Here is a 26,359-nt window from a genome sequence, read left to right as displayed (position 1 = left end):
ACAGGTTAACCAAGTACGTGTAGTACATCCACACAGACTTATTAGTACTAACCAGGGATCGATAATCAGAGCCGCCCATCACGAGCAACACCACTCACACTGATAACACATTATAGGATACAGGACAAAACAATAATATACTTGGTGTCGAATTAATTCATCTTCCTAATTAATAAGTTCTTCTGGCTTGTATGTAAGACGCTTATCGTCCCGAAACACGTGGTCCAAGAGTATCAGTATGTATGGTTATATTTTGTTTTATATATATTCATTCTTTGTCGATTTTCATCTAGAATTACTACTTCGTTTATACCTGGGTAGTGTCATGTTGTTTAAGGTTCAACACGACCGCTACGAAGATGAAATAGGGGTGCCATGGATTCAGTAATAATTTACATAATATTCACACGCAAAGAAAAAATATCCATACACATTTCTAAAAATCAGTTGTTGGACTTCACTTGAGAGTACTGTTAATTTATACAAGACAACAGCAGATAGTCACAATGTAACGGCAAAATAATACATATCCAAGAATTGCTTACCTAAAGGTTTAACATGTCAATCTATTTGTTGGAACCATCAACTTATAAAATGTACAGTTAATATCAAAGTTCGTGTCAAGGGCAAGGTCACACTGGGTCGTACTTATTGTCTCACAAGTGTATAGTTTACACTCGAGTTTCGTGGGGGCACTATCACATAAATCACCATAGTGTGCATCATGAAAAGTACCAATGTATGATGTTTAAATATGAGGAGGCTCTATATGTATGTTGGGGATTACATTAGTCCTTTTTTCCCACATAAAAGTTCAATGAAGATCAGGGCACATGCTATTCAAAGATACAATGTAAATTTAGAACAATATCATTTAAAGAATTAAGTACTTTTATTTATCGGAAAATGTAGATTTCAACTAATCTACTGCTATATGGTGAAGTATATTTTTGCACATTGTTATTGTACGGTAGGACACGAGTTATACAGTTAAACCGGTGAGGTTGTATGTATGACGTTTTAGTGAATTGCATGATGTGTACTCTTTCGCCTCCATCAGACAAAAGCATAGGACATCATGTATAATACATACTGGTTGAGTACGAATCAAATCAATATATTTGGTTAAAGTCTGTCGGTCACAATTTGTGGAATAGAAATCAAAATAGACAAACTGGTGGCAGCTACAATCAAATAGACAAACCGGCTACAATCAAATAGACAAACCGGCTTCAATCAAACAGACAAACCGGGTTGTCAACAAATAGACAAACTGGTGACTACAATCTAATAGACAAACAGGGTTGTACAAGCAAATAGACAAACCGGATTGTACAATCAAATAGACAAACCGAGTACAATCAAATAGACAAACCAGGTTGTACAAACAAATATATAACTGACTGCTACAGTTAAATTTAACGTTTTTAGTTCTATTGCGTGTGTTTATTAACAATGTCCCATCTTCTAGTATTCTAGTATAACGACTGACACAGATCCGAGATTGTAGTGTTATGGTTAAGATATATTTAGTATCGTAATGATTTATTTGAGACTGGTGCAGTATTATAGTATTTTATTTGAGACTGGTCTTGTATTCTTATATTTCATTTGGGACTGGTCTAATATGTTAGTGGATATTTTATCATTATTTGAGACTGGTTCAGTATTATAGTATTTTATTTGAGACTGGTCTTGTATTCTTATATTTCATTTAGGACTGGTCTAATATGTTAGTGGATATTTTATCATTATTTGAGACTGGTGCAGTATTATAGTATTTTATTTGAGACTGGTCTTGTATTCTTATATTTCATTTAGGACTGGTCTAATATGTTAGTGGATATTTTATCATTATTTGAGACTGGTTTAGTATCTAGTATTATATTTGAGACACGTTTTGTTTAAAATAATGGCCGATTTAGAAGCATTAGAAAATCATTTTCGCAACCTATAATTTATCACGTGACTAACATGGGGACCTTCTAAGGGGGCTTTCTCAGTGTCTGAGTATGTACTTACGGATGTACTTATGCGTGTCTGCCTTGACTGGTAAAGGAAGGTCTATGCCAGTGCCGGCGAACTCAAAGGCATTCGTTTTGAAGGTCAAAGCTCTATAAAATCGTGTTTATGGTACCACCTTTACTAGGACCGAATACGACTTTGTGACAAGTGTGACTATTGTATCGTTACAACTGTAACCATATACCTAGCACCATCTAAATAGGTGGTACCTGTTTGTCGTTGTGAAGTCACGTGATCTCGATGTCCAGAAATATGACAGTTGATGGACGTAGCGGTATGAGAAACAGACAGGATTTCTGGGCTGAGCTGATATATTTTTACATTGCTATTGTCGTTCTAGGAGAGAGCCTATTGACAGTCTGAACAGTTGATAACTGTGGATAAGGAAGACACTCGTACCTGCACGGTGTATTTGTCGGTAATAGAGATCATCAATAACATGGCGAGCATGCGCACTGTCCATCAGCTGTACATATCGACTTCTATGGCTGTCATCACTCCAAATATCGTCTATGTATCTTCATAATCGGATACCCATGGTTGATTGTACTAAGCGAATCTGCACTTATAACCCGTGGGTCAACTCATTGGAAAATCGTCGTTTTAATATACGTTTTTTGATTAGCTCCGTCACATTTTCCAATCGGAATTTTAGCCAATCTGATTTAAGGTAACATACATTTTATAGTAGCTGCATATCAACAACAGTGGCGGCGAGTGATCTCGAAAACTTGTCTCAGAAATTTAATATCGACGAATTTCCAACCATTTCAGTAGACTTTTATTGATACCCATTTGTCTGACAGAGATAAAGAACTATCAATTAAAACAGGCTTGGGTGACAGGAAAGTCGGTTATCAGGATTTTAATCCTATGAGAACGTCGCCAAGTCGTTGTTCAATTTCGATGTTCTGTTTAGCTTACTGACGTACAAATTACATACAACCCACACATGGAGCTCTTTCTTACATCCCAAACATATTTCTTTAATAGTGGTTATACTCATTTAAGACATTAAATCCTGTAGGCCTTCTTCCCCACTAAATTCCTATCACAGAATCAGCAAGCCTTCATGGGCGTAGCAATATTGTCACATATACGTTTTCATATGTCCCCTCTAAACTGAAGATATCTTATTCTGAAAGGGTTATGGTGATTGGTTTCTACTTATAGAGGTTTAGGTAGGATGAACCAGCACGAGTCACATCATGTAGTCCCCGTTTTTATGTCTTTTGTAACCACGTGTAATACCTATCATGATGTCTCTGGTCGCCGCATGTGAAATGTCGTCGTCGTGTCTCTCCAACCCACATGTGGTAGTTGCGATGGTGTTGGTAAAAAGTGTAGTGCCCTTTAAAAAATGTAACCGTACATTTCTACATATATCTTAGTCTTAATAATTGAAATTTGCAACCTCCGTTCTATTTGGTTGTTTATGATCACGTGGGGTGGGGACTTGTTCAGATGGTCTGGCATATATAAGTGACCCTCAAGGGTGAAGCATAGTTAATCTGCCCTATGGTCATTGTCAGCCGGGCTAACCATCCCTATGGCCATTGTCATCTGGACTAACCTTCCCTATGGCCATTGTCAGCCGACCTAACCTTCCCGATGGTCTTTGTTAGCCTGGTTAACCTTCCCAATGGTCTTTGTCAGCTGGACTAACCTTCCCAATGGTCATTGTCAGCCGGGCTAACCTTCCCTATGGCCATTGTCAGTCGGACTAACCTTCCCAATGACCATTATCATCTGGACTAACATTCCCTATGGCCATGGTCAGCCGGGCTAACCTTCCCAATGGTCATTGTCAGCTGGACTAACCTTCCCTATGACCATTATCATCTGGACTAACCTTCCCTATGACCATTATCATCTGGACTAACCTTCCCTGTGGCCAATGTCAGCCGGGCTAACCTTCCCTATGGCCAATGTCAGCCGGGCTAATCTTCCCTATGGCCATTGTCAGCCGGGCTAACCTCCCTATGGTCATTGTCAGCCGGGCTTACCTTCCCTATGGCCATTGTCAGCCGGGCTAACCTTCCCTATGGCCATTGTCAGCAAGGCAAACCTTCCTGATGGTCATTGTCAGTCGGACTAACCTTCCCGATGGTCATTGTTAGCCTGGTAAACCTTCCCAATGGTCATTGTCAGCTGAACTAACCTTCCCAATGGTCATTGTCAGCTAGACGTACCTTCCCTATGGCCATTGTCAGCCGGGTTCCTTATTCAAGGATCTGTGTCTCGCATCGCGGATAACCATTAGCAATTGTAAACAAAAACTGCCGACATGTAAATATGTCGTAATATCCGTGGATGACCATCAGACTGTCAGCATTACATCTATACATCCGTCAACCTGCCAAGCGCCACTTTCGGCAGACGGTGGTGAGAGTATCGGCCATTAACGCTGCAGTAACGGATATCGTTTATTACTGACGTCTCGATAAAACCATAATAAGTGACGTCGCTGACGCGTCACGGATACCCGGGAGACTTCTAGGTTTATCGTAATCCCCAGAAGCTTTCAGTGTTACACGTCACGTAACTGTCAAAGGTAACATATGCCGATGGGATTCTGGTCGGGGTTGATTGTCAATAATCCATATAACTATCTTACACCGTAAAATGTTGTAAATATCTAAGATTGATCGAGGACACGCAACAGGTTTGCCTCGTGTTTTAATTTATTGCTTAAGCGTAGGCGACATATTTCCAATGCACTTTCCTAGTCTGATGGTTGGACAGACAACAGACAAGTTTTCAATAGAGAAGAAGACAACTGATTGTCTGGCCCAGGTTATCCTGAACTCATCGGGTACTATCATCGAAAAATGCAGTTCCCCGAGGAGTTCCGGATGGCCCAGGCTTAGAGGTACGTTCTTCTTTGTTTATTTAAACAATGTGAAAAAATGCAATAACGATTTTTATTTGATTAATGGTATCAGATATTACACTTAATACATAACAACACGAGACCACGAACATCATTAAGAGTATATGTTTTTACGCTTGGCATAAATATGTGAAAATTCCCAGTGTGTCCGTTACCACCAGGGACAAGACAACACAATCCCTGACTTAAAATGTGACAGAGATTTTTTGTGGTGTTTAGGTAACCTGTGATGAGGTCTCGGGTGACTTATTCTAATCACAATTTGACCGTTATCGTGTAAAGTGATTCCGTAAGTGATTCCTGTAAACAATTTCAATTTTCAGCTTCATACAAACCACTGATCCTGTCTCGGTAAAATATTTCAGAAGCCATCTATACCAAAAATGCACTATTATTATGAATAATGGTGTATTGATGCAAACCTTGGCCAAAAATCGGTTCAAACCTGATTGCCATTTATGACAATAACAACATACGTTTAAACTTTTATCTATGAATTGGTTCCATGCAACCCAAACTTTTATTTATGAATTGGTTCCAACCCCAATGGGCTCTGAAAGACAGGTTAAAAAGTGGTCCCACTCGCTTAAATTCCATTGACTATCTTTAAACGCAGATACATGATGTTTATTGAAAACTAAATTTATTTCATTGTTGAAAATGTCTTAATGTGATTTATTAGTCCCCTACCGGTGAGACCGGGAACCAACAGGTTTTCCCTCCACCCATCTTGTACATAACAACAAAGTTTGTCAGCGCTCTAGCGGCTTCATTCCTTGGGGGAATTTTGATGAAACGTCTAACAATGATATTGGACCATAACATCTTGGACCAGTTCGATTTTCAGGGTTTTTGGGTTAAGGTCAAGGTCATGGTCAATTTCGCTGCTACTATTTTTACCGGTGCATGTATTGCGTTAGCAATACCCAATATGCGTGTTAATAGTGTGAATTTCATTAACCTTGGGCTTCACGTTTTTGCTGTTAGGGAGATAGTGAAGTTACTGTTAAGATTTTGCCCCTGGGAAGATGGTGAAGTTAAGGTTGAAATAGGGGAATGATATATTTGTCTTGTCTGTTCCAAACGAAATCGCGAAAACGATAGTTGGCACTACTTTTCTGATGGCGGCGTTGCCGTCGTCAACATTTTCGTTATATATTTTGTTAATGAGTCCCATCTTTGTTAGATGACAGAGCAAATCTTAACACGCCCTTTAAATACCATAAAAATAGTATCCAATGATGATGAAGATAAGGCATCATAGTACATAGTACATAGTATACATATGTACATATGTAGTATATCGTCTCTCGGTCATTCGCAAATGAGTAAAAAATATTTTCCGTTTCAATTGAAACAATTTCTGTAACACATGCTCCTCATATCGAAGCTCTGTTAAACGTGTGATGAGAATTAATGTATATCTGGTTGCCAACATCTTTGTAGGCGTTGCTGACAAGATTTTCAATTATTACAGACTATTGGCATACCCTTCGGAACAAATTGTGCTACGCTCTAGTCTGACGTGTTTTTGTTTTCATAAGAGGCTGGTTTTATTGAAAAGTTCAGAACAGTTTAAAGAGTTAAAGAGTTCTGTCCTATAAGTTCACTTGTATAGATATATTTACGACGTTTTATCTTTATACCCTTATAACTTGAAATCAAAGCCATTCAGACTCTGTAATGTTGTTCGCTTTACTGCGATATCTATTTACAGCGTAACCAGCAGGAACAGCTTACAACTAAGCGTGACGGTTGTGATTTCCAAACAGTTAATTTACCATTTCTAGACAGTAACAACTCTGCTTCCCCTAACTACGGCGTTTGCATGTCCCAATTGATTCGATATTTAAGGCTTCTTCCCACAGACGTCGACAACTGTCGAAAACTAGAACCATAGAGTTTTGAGATAGGTAGAATAATGGAGGACATAAAATACAAAGACAAACATTGTAAAAAGTGGTCCTCCGATGCGCTCTATGTCAAAAAATGATTTGAACCCTGGAAGCCCGAAGTTTACGGTAATTTTATGAAATATCTATAGTAATTTTTCGCTAATAAAAATCCTTATACGTGGTAGATTTAAGGTTTGTATTACAAAGCTCAGTTTGAACATTTTTTTTAATTTTGAAAACGACCTCCGTTAGGTCGAAATACTAAGCTCTACCCTATAAACACGTTTCTACAAGTTCGACAAATTCTAGAATACATTTATTTTGGTTCGTGAACGTGTGTCGATAGCGGATGAAACCTGATATCATCGTGACTAGTACAACCGGTGCCCTAGAGATACGTCACGCATAAGGATGACCTTCACAGGTGAATAATTAATTTTTAAATATAGTTTTGACCTTCTCTTTATTTTGAACCGGTCGTTAAGCCAGTAAGTTTGGAGCTCGGTAATACCTGAGACGGTGTCGATAATTGATAGCTTGCAAACTTAATTGAATTACCAGGTTCTAATTACTTGTAATGTTTTGTTTAGTTTAAAACAAACATCTCCTAATACTTCGCCCACACTAGCAAGTAGCCTAATTCACATCAAGGCCACGTGATGTTACTCTTACTTAACTAAGTAATTCGTTAAGTTTAACGCATTGTTACAATAGAAAACCTCACTAATTGCACATGTTCATTGAAAAATTAGGTTTTGTTTTAATCAAAATAATTTCTTCGTGTTTTAAGTCAGTCATGGTGCAATTGTAGTTCTGCAACAAAGAAGCTTATAAAGTTGTTCAAGGTCATTGAAATACTGCTTGCTCCGTTTTATTCAAAATACTGAAATTGTTATGAGCGCGCGCAGAATTCCAGGTTGCTAATTGCACCCAAGGTCGTATCTCATATTGCTTGCTCTGCCAAATGGCGACTTTTACACCCTTTAGACTCCAGATTCCGTGTTTTTAATACCCCCGGAGGCAGTTTAGTTTACTTATCTCTAATGAATAATGTATTTGTTCAAAGTCATAATGGCATTTGGAAGATTTTCAATAAAAATAGTGGTATCTCCAACTGACTAAAAAATCTCTTGTCTTGGAATAATTTCAATTGATTTTCAAAGTGAAATCTGTCAGAGTATCCGCATTTTATCTCCTACCAAAACGCATTTTATCAGTGTCGCCATCTTTGTCTTTCTGTTACTTCCAGACGACAGTGGCAACCGAAAATCCTGTCGTTGAACACATTCAGCATTCGACCTCCATAAAGGGCTGCTATAATATTCCAGAAAGAGGATAGCATTTTGCCAATCCGTAAGAAATTCTACTTTACCATCACTGGAGTAGACGTTGAATAGTTACGATAAAACAGATTGAGCATAGAAAGCTATTTGTTATCTGATCAGTGAAAAAGTGTCATGAATGATACGTCCTGTGCCATTAATTTCTCTTCGAACCGAGGCATGATAAATTCTTGAGATAACCTACTTTTTGCTAATTAGAAATGATAGATCAGAGTCACTTGAATGGTTTATGAAGTAACATTAACGGAGTTGCTTTGTTTTCCTCGAAAGTACTTTGTATTAATGTCGGAGGCAGGTTACAACTTGAACAATGACATCTGTAGTTGATCAGGCACTTGTCTCTCTCCTGCGTAGTAAACGAGTTCTAATACATACTTAACAATGATTTGTAAATCATTATAAAGTAAAAGAAAATACATAAGATTATCATTATATGTTATTCACAAATACTCTTTCTATATAATATACTGTAATTTCCATTCTCGACTAATAACCAGATACTAATTATTTGAAATAAATGTAATATGTTATGGAGAGAACTTTAATATAGGCTTAGCCTGATGTTCAATCCATTTGATTCCCAATCAAATATGTTGAAATGATGAACAATGACATTCTAGAAACACTTTATCTTTCTAATACCTCCCGATTCCCTGTCTTACTTTTGGCCGGTATTGTAAAATGTGTAGACTGTTGCTTTGAGGACGCGCATGTTGGAACACATGATCAACCTGAAACATAAAATAAGTAACAGACAAAAAACTTCAAGATTCGAATTCAGTTATCTGTCAAGAATTGTCAAACCATCACTAAAATGACATTATTATGCACTCCTTGAATAATCTACCGACCGAACTATCAGTGCCCGAGCTAGTGAATGTTAATTCACAACCTTCAAAATGGAGGATCTAGATGTAAACGCATTCATTGCGGTTTTGTCCATGACGATGTTTTGATATACGTTACCAAACCTTGTCCATATCACGACATGCAGTTTCAAAACTGAACGAGACCTTGTCTCCGTGACGTCTTGCCGATGCCGATTTACAGAACCTTGTTTCCTTGACAACATGCCGACACACAGAACCTAACTCTCTGACGAAATGCGGATTTACACATCCTGTCTCCTTGACGTCATGTCGGTTTACGGAACTTGTTCTCCTTATACGACATCCGGATGGAAGAATCTGGTCTCCTTAACGACATGCCGATATACAGAACCTTGCTTCCTTGACGACATGCCGATATAAGATATACAGAACCTTGCTTCCTTGACGACATGCCGATATTTGGAACATTGTTTCTTTGACGACATACCGATATACGGAACATCATTTCCTTGACCGACGAAGACCGATATACGGGACGTTGTCTCCATGGACAAAGGCCGATATACGGGACATTGTCTCCATGGACAAAGGCCGATATACGGGACATTGTCTCCATGGACAAAGGCCGATATACGGGACCTTGTCTCTATGGACAAATGCCGATATACGGGACATTGTCTCTATGGACAAATGCCGATATACGGGACATTGTCTCTATGGACAAAGGCCGATATACGGGACATTGTCTCCATGGACAAAGGCCGATATACGGGACCTTGTCTCTATGGACAAATGCCGATATACGGGACATTGTCTCTATGGACAAATGCCGATATACGGGACATTGTCTCTATGGACAAAGGCCGATATACGGGACATTGTCTCTATGGACAAATGCCGATATACGGGACATTGTCTCTATGGACAAAGGCCGATATACGGGACCTTGTCTCCATGGACAAAGGCCGATATACGGGACATTGTCTCTATGGACAAAGCCGATATACGGGACATTGTCTCTATGGACAAATGCCGATATACGGGACATTGTCTCTATGGACAAATGCCGATATACGGGACGTTGTCTCTATGGACAAATGCCGATATACGGGACATTGTCTCCATGGACAAAGGCCGATATACGGGACATTGTCTCCATGGACAAAGGCCGATATACGGGACATTGTCTCTATGGACAAATGCCGATATACGGGACATTGTCTCTATGGACAAATGCCGATATACGGGACATTGTCTCTATGGACAAATGCCGATATACGGGACCTTGTCTCCATGGACAAAGGCCGATATACGGGACATTGTCTCCATGGACAAAGGCCGATATACGGGACATTGTCTCCATGGACAAATGCCGATATACGGGACATTGTCTCCATGGACAAAGGCCGATATACGGGACATTGTCTCTATGGACAAATGCCGATATACGGGACATTGTCTCTATGGACAAATGCCGATATACGGGACCTTGTCTCCATGGACAAAGGCCGATATACGGGACATTGTCCCCATGGACAAATGCCGATATACGGGACATTGTCTCCATGGACAAAGGCCGATATACGGGACATTGTCCCCATGGACAAATGCCGATATACGGGACCTTGTCTCCATAAAAAAGCTGATATACGGGACCTTGTCTCCATAACGACAAGCTGATATACGAGAACTTATCTCCATGACAAAAGGCCGATATTCGCGACCTTGTATCCATGAAAACAAGGCGATACACGACACTGTTTTGAAAAGAAATTCCACTCGAGGAGTAAAACATGTACAATACACATTATAATGGGGATTGTTTCTCGGTGCATTCCGTTATCTTCAATTTGATGGAATTTTCACCGAGTAATCTAACATGTCTTAAACATTCAAAACAATTTAGTCAAATAGCCCCTTAGGCATTGTACAAAGTGCTTGCATTATTGATAAAATTGCTTCTCTTTATAAAGACTAATGACTGTTGCATGAGCAGCTATTTTTAAAATGTCAGAAGTGAATCGATACAAGGGAAATTTGATAGAACAATAATATAATGTATTTTGGATATCAAGAGATTTTGTAATTCTCCAAACTGTCTCATGACATGCTATGTTTGCCTCTCAGGATATTACAAAGTAATCTTTAACCCGTGCCAGACGTTCACTTCTGCCTGAGGCATTTGACAACTCACATACGAAAATCTACGATATGTTTTGATTATATTTTCCTTTTTTTCGCCGATTCATGAACATGATGTTGTTATTCATAATGGGCACAAAACAATCATCGAATATCACCAATGGGCGATAGCTTGGTTGGTAAGAGCGCCGGCCGCGTAACCTCTTGGTGAAGATCTGATTTGCGTGATTCGACCATCCTTACCCGTATTGGATCGTGTTTTTCGAAAAGCTGATAAACGGACCGGTATGTGCTGCCGTGGTTATGACCTTGGGCAAGACACTTTATCCTAATTGCTCTGGATGGCATGCGACGGGCCTTCTGTGTGTTGCTCTGTGATGTGGTCACCAACTACTACATGTTTAATGAAACCCCGCCTCAAAATGGCCCTGGCTGTTCACGGGGCAAAAAAACTCCAACAAACAAACAAACATTTCATCAAACAAATCATTTGAGCGCGGTACCATTATAGATGGGGGATGTTTTTGATGCAATAAGAGATTTCTGATTGAGATCAGCGAACCACTCCCTAATTATAACCCTACTCCCCTATCCCTCGCAGACCCGACTTCCACAATCCCACTTCAACAGAAGCGGTACCTACTACGCCTACACCACGGAATGTATGTCAAACGTGCGTGGTGATTGAACACAACAGGAAGATCATTGATCCCATTGTTAGCTAGTTGTCACAGCTATTCGCGGAATGACTGTTGTTACGCCAGAACTCTGGGGATATTTGACTTGGGAATGTAAGTCATTATCTATAAAACATCTACTTACTATAGCAAGCCTGTATCTACTGCTACCATTTTCCTGGAAACTTTGCGTTTTATCTCGAACTGATAGTCATATATAATCAATAAAAATATAACTTTAACGAGAAATTTAGAGAGTAACCGATTTGAAAAGTGCAATTGATGTCTGGCTAAGTTATGGAGACTTTGGCAGCCGCCAACTCTCGTTGTTTGAAGGTAATTGAGCCGTTTGTTACACATCGCGGCTCCAGCAGTCTATTTTGATGTTCTCTGGAGATTTATCTAGCAGTTATCCCCCTTGGTTGACTGGATGTGACAGCAATTTCTGCCACAATGTGTTTTCATTATAGGTCTTGATTGTAGGAGTCTTTCAGGTTTCTCGCTGTAGGCTACCGTACAACTTCAGTGTCTACTGACGACACAGTTGATGTTATATCTCTCCTGTTATGAGCATTGTTGGTTTCGATCCCCTCAAAAAAACTGCCCCAGCTCTAACTAGTATGCACATATGTTTAGTTTGTAATCAGGAACGCGCCCCGATGTTTCAGATGAAGACTGCTCAAGTATGATATATTAACGGAGGAAGCGGTCTAACGCTGATTCCCTGCGTGATAAGGCGAGATTCAAAATTCCATGTAATATTGATTTAGTACTAGGGATCTCCTAGCTGTCATTTATACTGTATTTAAGGGAGACATTTACGATACAGGTCTAATTGTTCTGTACTCCGCAGCATACATGACAGTACCCTGTCGCCGTAACACGCCATTCGATAAACATTAAAACAGAAGAGTAACCTTTTTGGTCAATTCTCGGAAGTTTTGCCTCTTGTTGTTGTAAGCACAGTCGTCGAGTCGCCCATACTCTAACATATTTTTTATTTCACATACCTCTTTAATAACATTTCTATTTTACTCTACTGTCTCCATTACTATTCAAGATAATAACACTTTCTTCGTCCCTTTTTGTTAAAGTTTCTTTGTCCTTTTAATCGTTCTAATATGCACCAGATTCCTTTTCACAATATGTACTTTTTCATTCCGTTCCTCTACTTAAACTTTCATTGTTTTTTTTTCTCGTTCCATTCCTTTCTCCATGTCATTAGAATGAACCGACCGAAAGTGATATCATGCCGATCTGCTTTGGATCAGACCCTTCAGACGTGATTAAAACATAACCATGATTTGTGTACGAGTATTCATACGTTTTGTTCGCCGGAAAACGATTAACTCCCGAATTTCGAGGAGGAAAAACACATTTGATGAAGTTAATGAATCATGATTATGAATTTTAAAAAAGAAAAACGCTTCAAACATGACGATGTATATACGAGATGAAAGATTCCTTGTCAGTTCTAACAGAGGCCACGGAAACAAATGACATTGTATTGAAAAAAAAGTTCCTTGGTTACAAAATGGAAGTTTCCACATCACGTCCAAGGTCATGGGGTGGAAGACACATTGGCAGATTGCTTGCGGCGGCCTGACTTTGATTGATTTGTGCCTGATATGGCATTAACAATACCCCACCAACATTGTTTCAATCGCCGTGATTGCGCCACTGTCTCCGACCCTGTCAATATTTGGTTCGTGTCCAACACCCCTACCATGTTCGTGTGTTCTATTCGTTCATTTCAAGTCAAGTATGTATATGGGTCATTTTTCATGTTCACGGGTCGCCGTTCGTCATTCATCCTCCAGAATAACAAATTCTAATATGAAATCATTGCCAAAGTACAATGCTACATGTAGTTACGCCAACAGAACACTGTCTGTAGTCGGTGAGACGAACCCCAATAATTTGCGGAGTCATGTAGGCGATAAAACAGTGTCTAACTAACGCCGACAGAACATTGTCTATAGTCGGTGAGACGAACCCCAATAATACCCGGAGTCATGTAGGCGGTAAAACAGTGTCTAACTAACGCCGACAGAACATTGTCTATAGTCGGTGAGACGAACCTCAATAATTGGCGGAGTCATGTAGGCGATAAAACAGTGTCTAACTAACGCCGACAGAACACTGTCTGTAGTCGGTGAGACGAACCCCAATAATACGCGGAGTCATGTAGGCGGTAAAACAGTGTCTAACTAACGCCGACAGAACACTGTCTATAGTCGGTGAGACGAACCCTAACAATACGCGGAGTCATGTAGGCGGTAACAGAGTGTCTAACTAACTAGCATAGGTAGGTAGTATATACTGACTGAGAGCATATTTAATATACAAGAATGTATAAAGGAAAGGAAAACTGATGATTTATATTTATCTGTAATGAATCTGGTAAAGTTCTGTCTTTTGTTTTGGTGTAGAAACGTATATATGATTTAGGATGTAATCATTCATGGTGTGAATGTTTGAGTCATGATACGTACAGGTACAATTCAAATCAGGGGTGTTTTTCAGTAGTCGACCAAAAACAAACGCAACACAACTGTCCCGCGAAAAAAAATAAGTAAAGATGTGAATCAACTAGGGCGAGATTCGAACCTATGACCTTTTTACGTTTTCCTTAAAGGTTTTAACGCAAATGTAACGTAAACACATAACACATCCTTTCTACTGACTTGAACAAGGACGACCAAACCAGTCCATTTTCCTTACAAATGTGTTCGCTAATAAACTTCAGTGAATAAAACAGCAATCACATTAAGCAATCGTAAGGCCTACTCTATCCCAATTCTGTCTTTTAAAGTACACGAGCTTCCTGCTAATGGTGCACTCGGAACATATCGGCCAATTCAATACAAGCAGTTCCGAATGACAAATTACGGAAATTCCAAAGTGCTTTTCTTTTTTTAAGCCAATCATTTGATATCGGTATAGGACTTTGTTTTCGAATAACTAATCTTTCTGGCAAATCCTATCTTAAATCTAGGAACATGGATTCGCAAATTCTTCTTTACACGAAATAGATAATGGGTAAAAGTAAACAAAGGCATTTACTATTAGCGTTCTTGATTAATTTATTTAATTTTCTTTCGTTACCAGAGTTCCTGTAACCTGGTATTAATGTATTACAAGCGGGTCAATCTGTGTTTAGTCGAGGACATCACGTTAAGTGCTATGGTGGCAGAAGAACGCTCCCAAGGTCATACTGATGTATTCCTGTGCAGTTCGATAAGAGTACCTTCTCCTAGTAGTCAGTCTTGGATAATGTAATCGTTAAGTTGTTGTAGATTTACATGCCTCAGACACCAAAGGTGTTTTACCCTGTCCTGTGGGGGCCGTTGTGGCCGAGTGTTTAAGGTGTCCCGACACTTTACCACTAGGCCTCCACCACTTGGTTGCGAGTTCGAAACCTACGTGGGGCAGTTGCCAGGTACTGACCGTAGGCTGGTGGTTTTTCACCGGGTACTTCGGCTTTCCTCCACCTCCAAAACCTGGCACGTCCTTAAATGACCCTGGCTGTTGATTTTCCAGTATTTCCTATTTTCATAACGGGCAATGGACCTCCCATACCAGTACGTTGTTCAGTAAAGAAGTCACGACTACTACAAGGATACCCCGCCTCAAAATGACTCTGGAGGTTCAAGAGGCGATAAACCAAGCTAACAAATAAACTTCGAGTTATCAGAATTCGAGCTAACGAAGTTTTACTTGTTATTTTCTAAGTAGTCCGGTCTATTGAGAGGGAAGCTCAAAACTACACAAAATATTGTTGGCCATAGATATGATGCGATTAAAGGACATCTGAAACACTTCCGGTTTTGTTTTTTAAGACGAGAGGTTGATCTGATGGTATGAAGACAAGCCAACGAAGTGCGCTCAGTGAGTTATTCAAAGTAACGTTGGTATTCCATTTGTACACATTTATACCATAAGAGAATTCAGGGTTATTCCTCATAAACTAATGAATAGACACACAACATACATATTTAAAATGCATTTTACGTTTATATATGTTTATGTTTCTTTGAAATATACTCCGAGAACGACACGTGTAACGTTTGATATTTATGAAGGTATAACTTTTGTTGGGTTTTAAGGTTACAAGAGTACATACTATAGTACTGCAGATACTAAACTATACAAATGTTGCTGCCGTGACTGGGATCCTCGTCTGAACCTAGTGTAATGGATGACTAGGGAACCTAGCCTGGGATTGCATCCTGGACGTCGCTGACCTGTATAACACGCAATAATCTCCCTCGTAAAACGTCCCTGTAATAAAAGAGGGAACGTCCAATATCCTCCACTGACTCTCGTCTCGGTCTTCCTCAGACACGCAGCTACACAATTAGGCAAGGTCCCCATTTTAATTCCATTATCTCCGTAAAGAGAAGTGCTGTAATATGCTTGTCTGCACGACTTGTCTTTTCAATTTGAATCTGCACTTTAACTTGTGTTGTCGTAGGTTAAATGCTAGTTTAGTTACAATGCTGAGCTTTGTTATATTAATAGCCTTTACAGTTAGTTATACACTACGGCTGGGACATTTTCCCACAGCCTAGTCACTGTCCCAAAATCTAATTACGTTCTCTCTGTCGTTTGAATAACTCTCAAGGAACACACTTCTGTCGAACTTCCTAGATTTTACCTGGATCCAGTTAAACACCTTTCGGTTAACCTGGTCCTATGTAATTCCCTATTCCTTTTTATAGTTCTCCCTAGTTTTGTCACTCTTTAACAAGAACGGTGGTACACGACTGGATACTCGTTGTTTCTTCCATGTCTTACTGAAACTTACTCCAATAGAGTTACTCCTGGCCTTTTCTGCCGAATCAAAGGATGATTGCGTTCTAATTGGTCGCTGTACCAGCCATGTTGTTGGGTAACACAAGGATATGATTAGACTGTCTACTTTGATTGGTTCGCTAGCATTATTTATCCGCAGTGATTGGACACCTGCTGTCTGTGATGTCACTATTCGAACAGGTACCATTTGGGGAAAGTATTTGCAAGCGAAATGTGATAAAATCAGAGTGATTGTCGGACATTGTTCTACTATTGCACGCACGGTGGCGCTGTCGTTTGGTTATGGTCGAAAACCGATAAAATCAGATAGACATGCATATAGCTAACTGATTCACACACTTAACACCAGATTATATCTCAATAAATTCTCAACATAACTATGCAAGCATCAGCAAACCCAACTATCTCCAATTTTACTATAACTAATAAAACTAGTGTTGGTAGCCCTCTAAGCTATTTGGGAAGCCAAAACTTGTACACTTTTGTGGAATAACCAGTGGCGCCCGTGCGTGCGACATGCATGCGTGTGGTGAGTGCGTATGTGTGTATTGGAAGGCTGCCGTATGTTCGTGTTAAGTCTCCTTGTGATTGGCCGGAACTTTTGCCGATTTATAGTGCTACCTCACTGAAGCATACTGCCGAAGACACCCAGCAGCACACCCCACCCGGTCACATTATACTGACAACGGGCGAACCAGTCGCCCCACTCCTAATATGCTGAGCGCTAAGCAGGAGTAGCAACTACCATTTTTAAAGACTTTGGTATGTCTCGGCCAGGGGACAGAGCCCAAAGCCTTCCTCACAGCGGTGAACGCTCAACTAAAGGCCAAAAGTGAGGCATTGTCAAGGGAGACATTAGGAAGAAGAAAGTTGTTCAGAAAGAGAAAAGATAAGATCCCAAATTTAGTCGCCTCTTACGATCATGCAATGGGGGCGGCAGGTACAATTCGTACGCCCTACCTGCAGGGCAGCATTCAGAAAGGATTTTGACCGGATATCCGCGATGTAGTTGTTCTATGCACGATTGATAGTCAGAATTTATTCCGATGCAACTAAAACACAAAATTCGGTCTATAGGTCGGCATTCAGCTAATTTTTGTACACGAAACTAATTCTTAACACCATATCTCTGAATAAGACATAAAAAGAACACAATGTTTGTCTACTAATAAACGGAGGAAAACATGTCCTGGAAAGTCGTAAGTTTAATATCTCAAACTATTTTAGTGAGCACACTACTTTCAAGCACAATCACTTTTTGAGATTGGCCAATGCCACAAAATGCCACTGACTTATAGTATAGACTGAAGCTGATAAAATGACATGTTTTGGTGTTGTTTATTGATGTGGCATTTAGCGTTATCATGGTGGACTCGAAGCTGAAAAGAACTTTTCACTGTGGAATGTAATTTATCTCAATTAACCGTCTAAAACCTTTCAAATTGGCATCTGAAATACTCTAACACCTTTCTCCTTCAAATAATTGTGGAGACACTCTGGTCTGGGATTATTTTGTTTTAATTCATTTCGACCAGTAGGTCAGTTAATTTCTAGGAACCGTTTTATTTATCCTATCTACTTTACTTCATTACGTCAGGTTTTATAAATTTTAAGTTCATCTCCTGTTTGACAAAGTTGTAAACTTGTGCAATTGATACAGAAGCAGACACAACATATACGGTAGTGTTACCAGACAAAAAATGGCTGCCCTATATGTACTTGCAACTGTGATTCTAATTGATCCTTTTAGTTGTCAATAAGCAGGACAGTATAAGATCAGGACAAGGCTATCGATATGTAGTATGTAGCTTCCAATCATTTAATGAGGCCCAACTTCCTCATGTACAGGGAAATTTTATTCTGGAATTCCACCTCTTCATGATGAGTCATTGTCATCTACATTGTTATATGCAGAATGCGGCTTTCTGATTGGTTTTTTTCATACCACTACGAAAAACACTCCGAGAATGGCGCGAAAAATGTGACGTCACAATACGACAATTGACGTTGCGTATTGATTTGAGAAAAAGAATCCCATATAAAACCAGTAAAATTGTACATAAAACATGATTTAAATTAGAAAATTACTTTCACAAATTAATTATAAGCGTTGATGTCAATTATTTTTTAATTTCATCGGGGTATGAAACAAATTTTGTTTGCAAACTTCTGTGAGAATCCGCTACGCGGATCCATACAGTTTGCAAACAAAATTTTGTTCATACCCCGATGAAACTAAAAAAAATGACATCAATGCTTAAATACATTATCAAAGATAACAAAACATATTATAGATAACCATAAATTCATTTATTGTTCAAGATCATATTCCATTGTTGAACTTGACTATGTTCATTGTTTAGAGTAAATCGATCAGGAAATAGACATTTACTATGCAGTATAAAATTCATTTCTACTTTTTATCCCTGAGGTCAATCACGAACTAACCGTAGGTTTTTATCTGACACACGTAGACGTTTCTGCGCATGCGTTAGTCTCATATCTTCTGACCTCACAAGAGCGAAGTCAAAAAAAGAACTCGCTCAATGTCACACTAATGAACCGCTTTCTGCCTTCACTAGGGAGAGTTCCACGATGGCGAGGTATTTTATACTTCATTACTTCATTATTTTCCGGTTTATATGAAATGTATAGATCCTGTACTATTTGTCTTCTCGACTTCCGTCGAGGCAACTCGGCCATATTGACACCACCTGAATACAAAAATTGCTAATAATCTCCTTTATTTAGAATTGATAAAGAAAGGCCGCGGCCGGCAGCTCCAGTGAGGTCTTTAGGAATACATTAATCAATAGCAATGGTCAGTTCCGATGTGTTGGCCGATTTCTGGTGTATATGGCGGGCATTTCATCACAATCGGCCCTAACCTTACGGCAGGGTCTTGTGTGGGCAGTTGATAGTTGGATTTAATTTGGCTACCCTCCAAGACATTAACACGTAATTAATAAGAACGTTATTCAATACAAGTGTGTTTAGTGCAGCCCTATGTATGATTATCTAAGAAATATTGTAGTTACTGAGTCACATGGTGCAAATCCATAAGTTTTCTGAATAGCACGCGCCCTGGAACGCTGGGTGCTGTGTTAGCAGGGAGAAGAGGTATGCAAGTGGCACACAGCATCACTCAGTGTGAAAAGTACTTTATAGAAGTTATAAATTAAGATTATTGTAGATACGTTGACAGGGTCGTTATTGGAGGTAGCTCCGGTATGGTTCTAAAATTGGTGTCAGAAGGTACTATGTAATATATGTTATGTGTTATATTATGTGTATATGTATTGGTACAGTCGTTAGCGGAGAGTAGCGATCTCTAGTTGGTGTCAGACAGTATGTCTTATTTACATACATACCGGTCATAACTGAAGAAATGTTGTCTTCTCTTATTATGAAAGATTTCTTTCCCGGGCAGATAAACTATCATAGAAATATAAAGCCGTTAAGTATCGTGTTATATCCGAACAAACCTTCTCGACAAATATCTCGAGTCTATCAGGACAGGAAACAATATTAAACAGTATTGGCCGCGGTAGCCGAGTGGTTAACGTGTCCCGACATTTCATCACTACCCCTCCACCTCTGGGTCGCGAGTTCGAAACCCACGTATGGCAGTTGCCTTGTACTGACCGTAGGTCGGTGGTTTTTCTCCGGGTACTCCAGCTTTGCACCGCCTCCAAACAAGGCAACGGCCTTAAATGACCCTGGCTGCTAATAAGACGTTAAACAAAATAAACTAAACTAAACTAAGGCCTTCATTTTCGGATATGTCGAGATTGTGCTTTGAAGACAAAGCCCTCATATTGGTGCTCGAAAAGAGGGCCGCGGTGGCCGAGTGGTTAAGGTGTCCCGACACTTTAACACTAGCCCTCCACCTCTGGATTGCGAGTTCGAAACCTACGTGGGGCAGTTGCCAGGTACTGACCGTAGGCCGGTGGTTTTTCTCCGGGTTCTCCGGCTTTCCTCCACCTCTAAAACCTGGCACGTCCTTAAATGACCCTGGCTGTTCATAGGACGTTAAACAAAAACAAGCAAGCAAGTGGTGCACGAAAACCCAATGTCAATTGACAAGATCTGTATACGTGAAAGCTAACATTCACTGAAGACTGACAAATAGGCCTGTCTCCTAGCAACCATTTTATAGCATCAATATCGCTCCCCCATTGGTAGTATGTGTATGCTTTAGTCCATATTCAATGATTTTTTTCTTAAATCACGTTTTGGGATGTTTAGGGTGTTTACGGTGTGGAGACTGATGACGATGTATCATTGACGCCCTGATCCCATGTCGATGTATTCCATTCCCTTGTGTGATAGGGAGAGGGAGGTGTTTTATCATGTTCATTAGTGTAGCTTTGTAGTTTTCTTGTCATGTCTTTGTCTTCCTTTGGGGTGTGACATGGTTTAGAATTGACATACATTTTCAGGAAGCGTGTCATCAATGAATTTCTTTTACTTCTAGAATATATTGTTTTACTGACGCTGGTGCAATATTGTTTCCATAGATATTCTCTCTTTATTTGCATGTTTCATCAGATTCATCAATTTTGAGTTATGAGATCGAATAATTTGTAGTTAATTGTTTTTCAGTTGAACAAACAATTTCTGTTCGTTTTGCTTCACGGATTACGTCGTCCCATGCTTCATATTCCATTTTATAATAGAATTAATAATAAATCATAATTATAAATAATAATATGATTAGAATTGTTCAAATAAAATGCAGCTGAAACTTGTTTTGACAGAGCCCCTGGTTTCAACAGCATTCCTTAACTTAAGGAAAATTCCATAACTTGTTTATGAAATTCAAAAAACAGAAAAAAAAATCAAGATACGGCAGAGCCAAAATGAATTAAACTGCATTAGATAGCTTAATCGTCCTTCTACGTCTCATAACTGCTAAGGTGATAAAGTGTGGATACATATAGAGGTGATTTATTGTCAATATAGGCCGGAAGAAATACCAAATCTGGATAGGGAGGTGTAAAAGACTCATAAGTTAATAAATTGTGGAAGCATTATTCAATTAAAGGAATTGGTCAGAAAGGTCTTTTCCCAAAGCTTAGGAATGTTGATGAAACTTGACTTGGGGTTTTAAAAGTAAAGCCACAAACTAATACTTGTGTAACACACTACTGCATGCATACAAGTCTAATGGTTATGTTGTTATAGTTACCCTACTGCGTGCCGGTGGAACACAATGACAACGATGACAGCCATGATTGGAGGCCATTTCTGTGCAATCTTCATGCTGATAGCGGGTAAGTATGCTGATAATGTCACAGCTGTTAGACATGTACCAAGTCAAATTAGTATACTGTTATATCGTTTTTCGTTCTCAAATCTGTTGCAAAGATTGGCTCCACTTTTTCCAATGCCAAAAAAATAATTTGAGAAGACTGGCAAGCTAGCCAGCAAACTACGTCCATAAGGAATACAGGTTTTAGACAAGATGACATATTTGTATGATGTATTTGGCGTTTGCTGATTACATGGCGTTGGCTTTCGATAGAATTTTTCCAAAAAATTCCGGCAATTCTAGCCATCGATAAAAATGTCTACTAAAGCGGCCGAAATAAAATGCGAAATTTGAAGGAGTGACTTTGCCCAGCTGCCATGGTAAGTAATCACGCTCCCCACGGGAACAAACTTTGCCCATTTCTTGAAGAGCTTATCGGGACAGAAAACAAAGATTTACTACTAGGATATACATGTTACTGTATTAACGATGACGTAGATCGTGTATGATCTCGTGGGCCTGAAATCGTCGAGGACATAACATACTCGTTACTCATTTAATACCATCGTGACCAACAAACCCTTCATAGAATTATCCTATATTATCAAATTCTACATAACTGTTGCTTTCCTGGCCATGTCGGCTCATTATACTGTATCACATACATATCAGACTGTATTAGGTTGTTATTTAATGGAGATCAAAGCGTTATACTGATTATTCAGTGTGATTAACAGGGTTCCATTATTAACGCTAATAACATTCATAGGTCTTATATGCAATGCTACACCAAGCCAGCTCAAAAGGGAAACACCAACGGTAATTAGCTGACACTAAATTTCATTGTGACTGATTAATATCAAAACATTCGTTTTTTTAAATACCTTGTGATGACTCATCTACTGATAATTATATAGGGTCATTAATCAGTCAATCGGATATTGGCCCTGTTATTAGGCCAGGGACTGTTATATTGACATGAGGCTGCAGGCCGAGGCCTAATATGACAGAGAGGCTTAATTACAGGACCAATGCGCAATTTGCTGATTAATGACTTTTTTTTATCAATTAAGTACTTGTATATTTTTGGCAATAATATGATAACAACAATAAATCGAATAAGTTCGACAATTTTAATAAAAACAATTTGAATTGTGTTTTTGTTCAATCAATTTCTGCTTGCGAACTTTAGAATATTTTTATTTTCTTCTGTGGAGGCATGCGAATGGTAATAATGTTACCTCCTGATATATATTTGCCCCAGAGAACAAAGAAAGGGGCAGATCGTTGCTTTATATGTCGCCAAGCATTGTCTGACTCACCTCGCTCAATGCATTATATCTACTGATGTCGTGCATTGACAAAGCCAATATGTCCTCACCCTTTTTGGTGGATCTGTCAGGCACTCGCTCAACTAAAGAGTACAAGTCTAGAAATGATCCGAACAGCGTGGTTTGTGGTCGAGTTTGGCGTTTTTGATACTGGCCTAGTTTACTTCTCATGTTAGACCAGTTTGTCGATATTTGCCCAGTTTATCCCATATTGACCAAGTTTTGTTATGATATTGATAGAGCAGTTTTCTCATATTATTACCAATATGCAAGTAGATAATTAATGATAGGAAACATTTCATGAGGTAAATTATAAAAATCTGAACTTTTGTCGTTGAACTATTAAATATAGCTGTATCAGGAAATTGAAAGATATGGTTAAAAGAAACACTAAATACTAGATGGACGACATCTTTTATTTTTTAAGATATTGCTTGTAGGAATAAGAAGCAGGAATAAGATAGATGTTGCATTTTACAGGAGAATGAGCATATTACAGGCATAGTACAGTAGATATCACGTGATTTCAGGATGGAAAAGACTAGAAGGCTTTGACGTGCAAACAAATTTGTTATGCATACACATTCAATACCTTATGCCTAGTGGATGATATGCAATGACCTCTGTTCTGTAATTATTTGTTTTAAAATATAGGATAATAGATTTACATCTACCAATATTCCACTCTGATTAAAATACAAATATTATTATACACTAGTTATAAAGTGTGTAGTGATGATCTGTATTTTGATCAGATTGTCCGTAACTCTTGCAACTGAGAGATTGGCGAAGGTTAGCCAGTCATGTTGAATAATTCCATACTCTCTGACCTTCAGGTGATTGTCAGCCCGCGATGTTTGTTTGTTTTTTTTCGGAACAAGCAATGCATGATATACAAAGCATAGTACAATATGTAATAACTATCCTTTTCATTTCTTCAGGAATAGACCTCGTTTTGAGCGACGTGCACGAGTATCGTTTGGTACGAGATTTGCTTAAGAATTACGAGAAGCGGATTATGCCATCACAGAATAGTTCCAAACCCTTAAATGTGAAGTTCGGTGTGGCACTGGCCCAAATAATAGATGTGGTAAGTATTCAGCACGTGACCGTTATATAAATAGGTAGTTCGGTGTGGCACTGGCCCAAATTATAGATGTGGTAAGTATTCAGCACGTGACCGTTATATAAATAGGTAGTCCGGTGTGGAACTGGCCAAAATTATAGATGTGGTAAGTATTCAGCACGTGACCGTTATATAAATAGGTAGTCCGGTGTGGAACTGGCCAAAATTATAGATATGGTAAGTATTCACCACGTGATCGTTATATAAATAGGTAGTTCGGTGTGGAACTGGCCCAAACAATAGATATGGTAAGTATTCAGTTACGTGATCGTTATATGATTGGTTCAAACAGGGTAAACAAGAGTGATTAGTATAAGTTGATTGCACTTGCTGTAAAAATGAAGCAAATACATGTTTTCATAGTTTATTGAAATACTTGGCATGGCGAGGCACGTGGTTTGTATGTACATTATGTACTTCTGGTATCGTATGTACACAAAACGCTTTGGATAACGAGATTCTGCCATAACAAGGCACTAAATTAGTTTTTCGAAATATTTTACTTGATTTAGGCCTCATGTTCAGACCAGAAGATGCAGGCAACAGAAAGTGTCCGGTTTCTAACTAAAAAAATGTTTTTTTCTAAAATTTAGACTTTGTTTTATTTAAAACAAATTACAAAATCGGTGAGGTGAACATAAACGCACGATAATAAAACTGTTAATGGCAATAAAAAATGACATAACAAAGATGTGAGTTTTATGTTATGTTTGAGCAATGGAAATGGATTAAATTATTACAATAATTAATTAGTGAAATTTCTGTAATCTCAAACAGCAAATGTACTATAAATTGTATCAATACGATGTCATAGTATCCACACATAACGCAAATAAAGAAATAAAATCACTCTTTATTAATTCTCTTAATAAATCCCTTTTAATTAATCCCTCTTAATTAATCCAGCTTGACTAAATCCCTCTTAATTCCGAATTCGACCAAAATGTTTAAGTTACAAAGGAATACTACACAGACAAGACATTTTTATCTCATTAGTAAAAACACCATAGTAAAGGTTTCAAGATCTGGGATTAGCAAATGTACTTGCGTAACAAATTGGATGCACACTTTTTTCGAAATAAAAATGAATATCTCGATCTCGACAGTTTCTCTCTCTCTCTCTCTCGACAGTTTCTGTGTTTAGCAATATCCAAACTTTTATAAGTCTAAGATCAACCTAAACACACATTATCTACACAAAGCAGACAGTTTCTGCTTCCTGAAAATGGTATACATGGCACTATAAAGTCGCTGCTTACGATGCTATTGTTGATATGGATGTCATCTGAAAACCTCCTCAGGTCTACTGACTATATACAGTGTTATCACTGCTGTAATGACTGGTGGCCGTCTGGACACGCGGATACAATATAGGAAGATTCCCTACCTAGATCGAATGTCTTATACCATTATGATATCACTTCTGAGAAATAACCAAGGCCATCTGTTCACACCCTCTCTTCCACCAAGAAATGACAGTAAATACCTGAACCAGGCCAAAACACAAAGTGCATACACAGATAAAGCAGGACAGGATAAGTGTATGGCAGCTGTAATCATTGACGCCATTGCACAAGATTCTTGTGGAATAATAGAATCACTCACACCAATGTGCTGAAAAGCGAAATGTCTTATCCCTAAGGGAAAGCTCGATAAGTTAGAATCTTTAAAAATCTGATACCAAGATATCTCAGTCCACACACGCAGGGGTAATTTATTATTTTTCAACAACATTTGCCAGTCGTTAAACAATGCAACTTGTTTAAAGCGAACAGAGTACATCTCATCATCATCATCAAAGTTATGTGGAATATGCGATAAAACTGGCTTGTGATATGGTAACACTGCATATGGTGATAAGGGTATCTTTTTACGAGTCGGAATATTCATAGAATAATAGCATAGCCTGGGTAGGGAAAGGTACACGGGCAAAACGTCTTGAGGTAAATTTGACCTGAATTGGCATGAATACATTTCCCTGTGTAGATAAGTATAATACACAATTATATAGTATATACACAAAAG

At 38.8% G+C, this 26,359-nt stretch overlaps 1 protein-coding gene across 1 annotated transcript in view; it reads left to right on the top strand.

Moving 5' to 3' along the window:
* LOC117343460 (neuronal acetylcholine receptor subunit alpha-10-like) overlaps positions 1-26,359 on the top strand; it is a 127,119-nt gene that overhangs the window by 62,664 nt on the left and 38,096 nt on the right. The window contains exons 3-4 of the mRNA XM_033905815.1: positions 21,811-21,899; positions 24,150-24,298. Of these exons, the coding sequence (XP_033761706.1) occupies positions 21,839-21,899; positions 24,150-24,298 (210 nt within the window). The 5' untranslated portion in view covers positions 21,811-21,838. The remainder of the gene's footprint in view (positions 1-21,810; positions 21,900-24,149; positions 24,299-26,359) is intronic.

The sequence above is a fragment of the Pecten maximus genome, chromosome 15 (genome assembly GCF_902652985.1).
Source record: "Pecten maximus chromosome 15, xPecMax1.1, whole genome shotgun sequence".
NCBI lineage: Eukaryota > Metazoa > Mollusca > Bivalvia > Pectinida > Pectinidae > Pecten > Pecten maximus.
The sequence above is the reverse complement of the archived record's forward strand: the minus strand, read 5'-3'. Positions and strand labels throughout refer to the sequence as shown.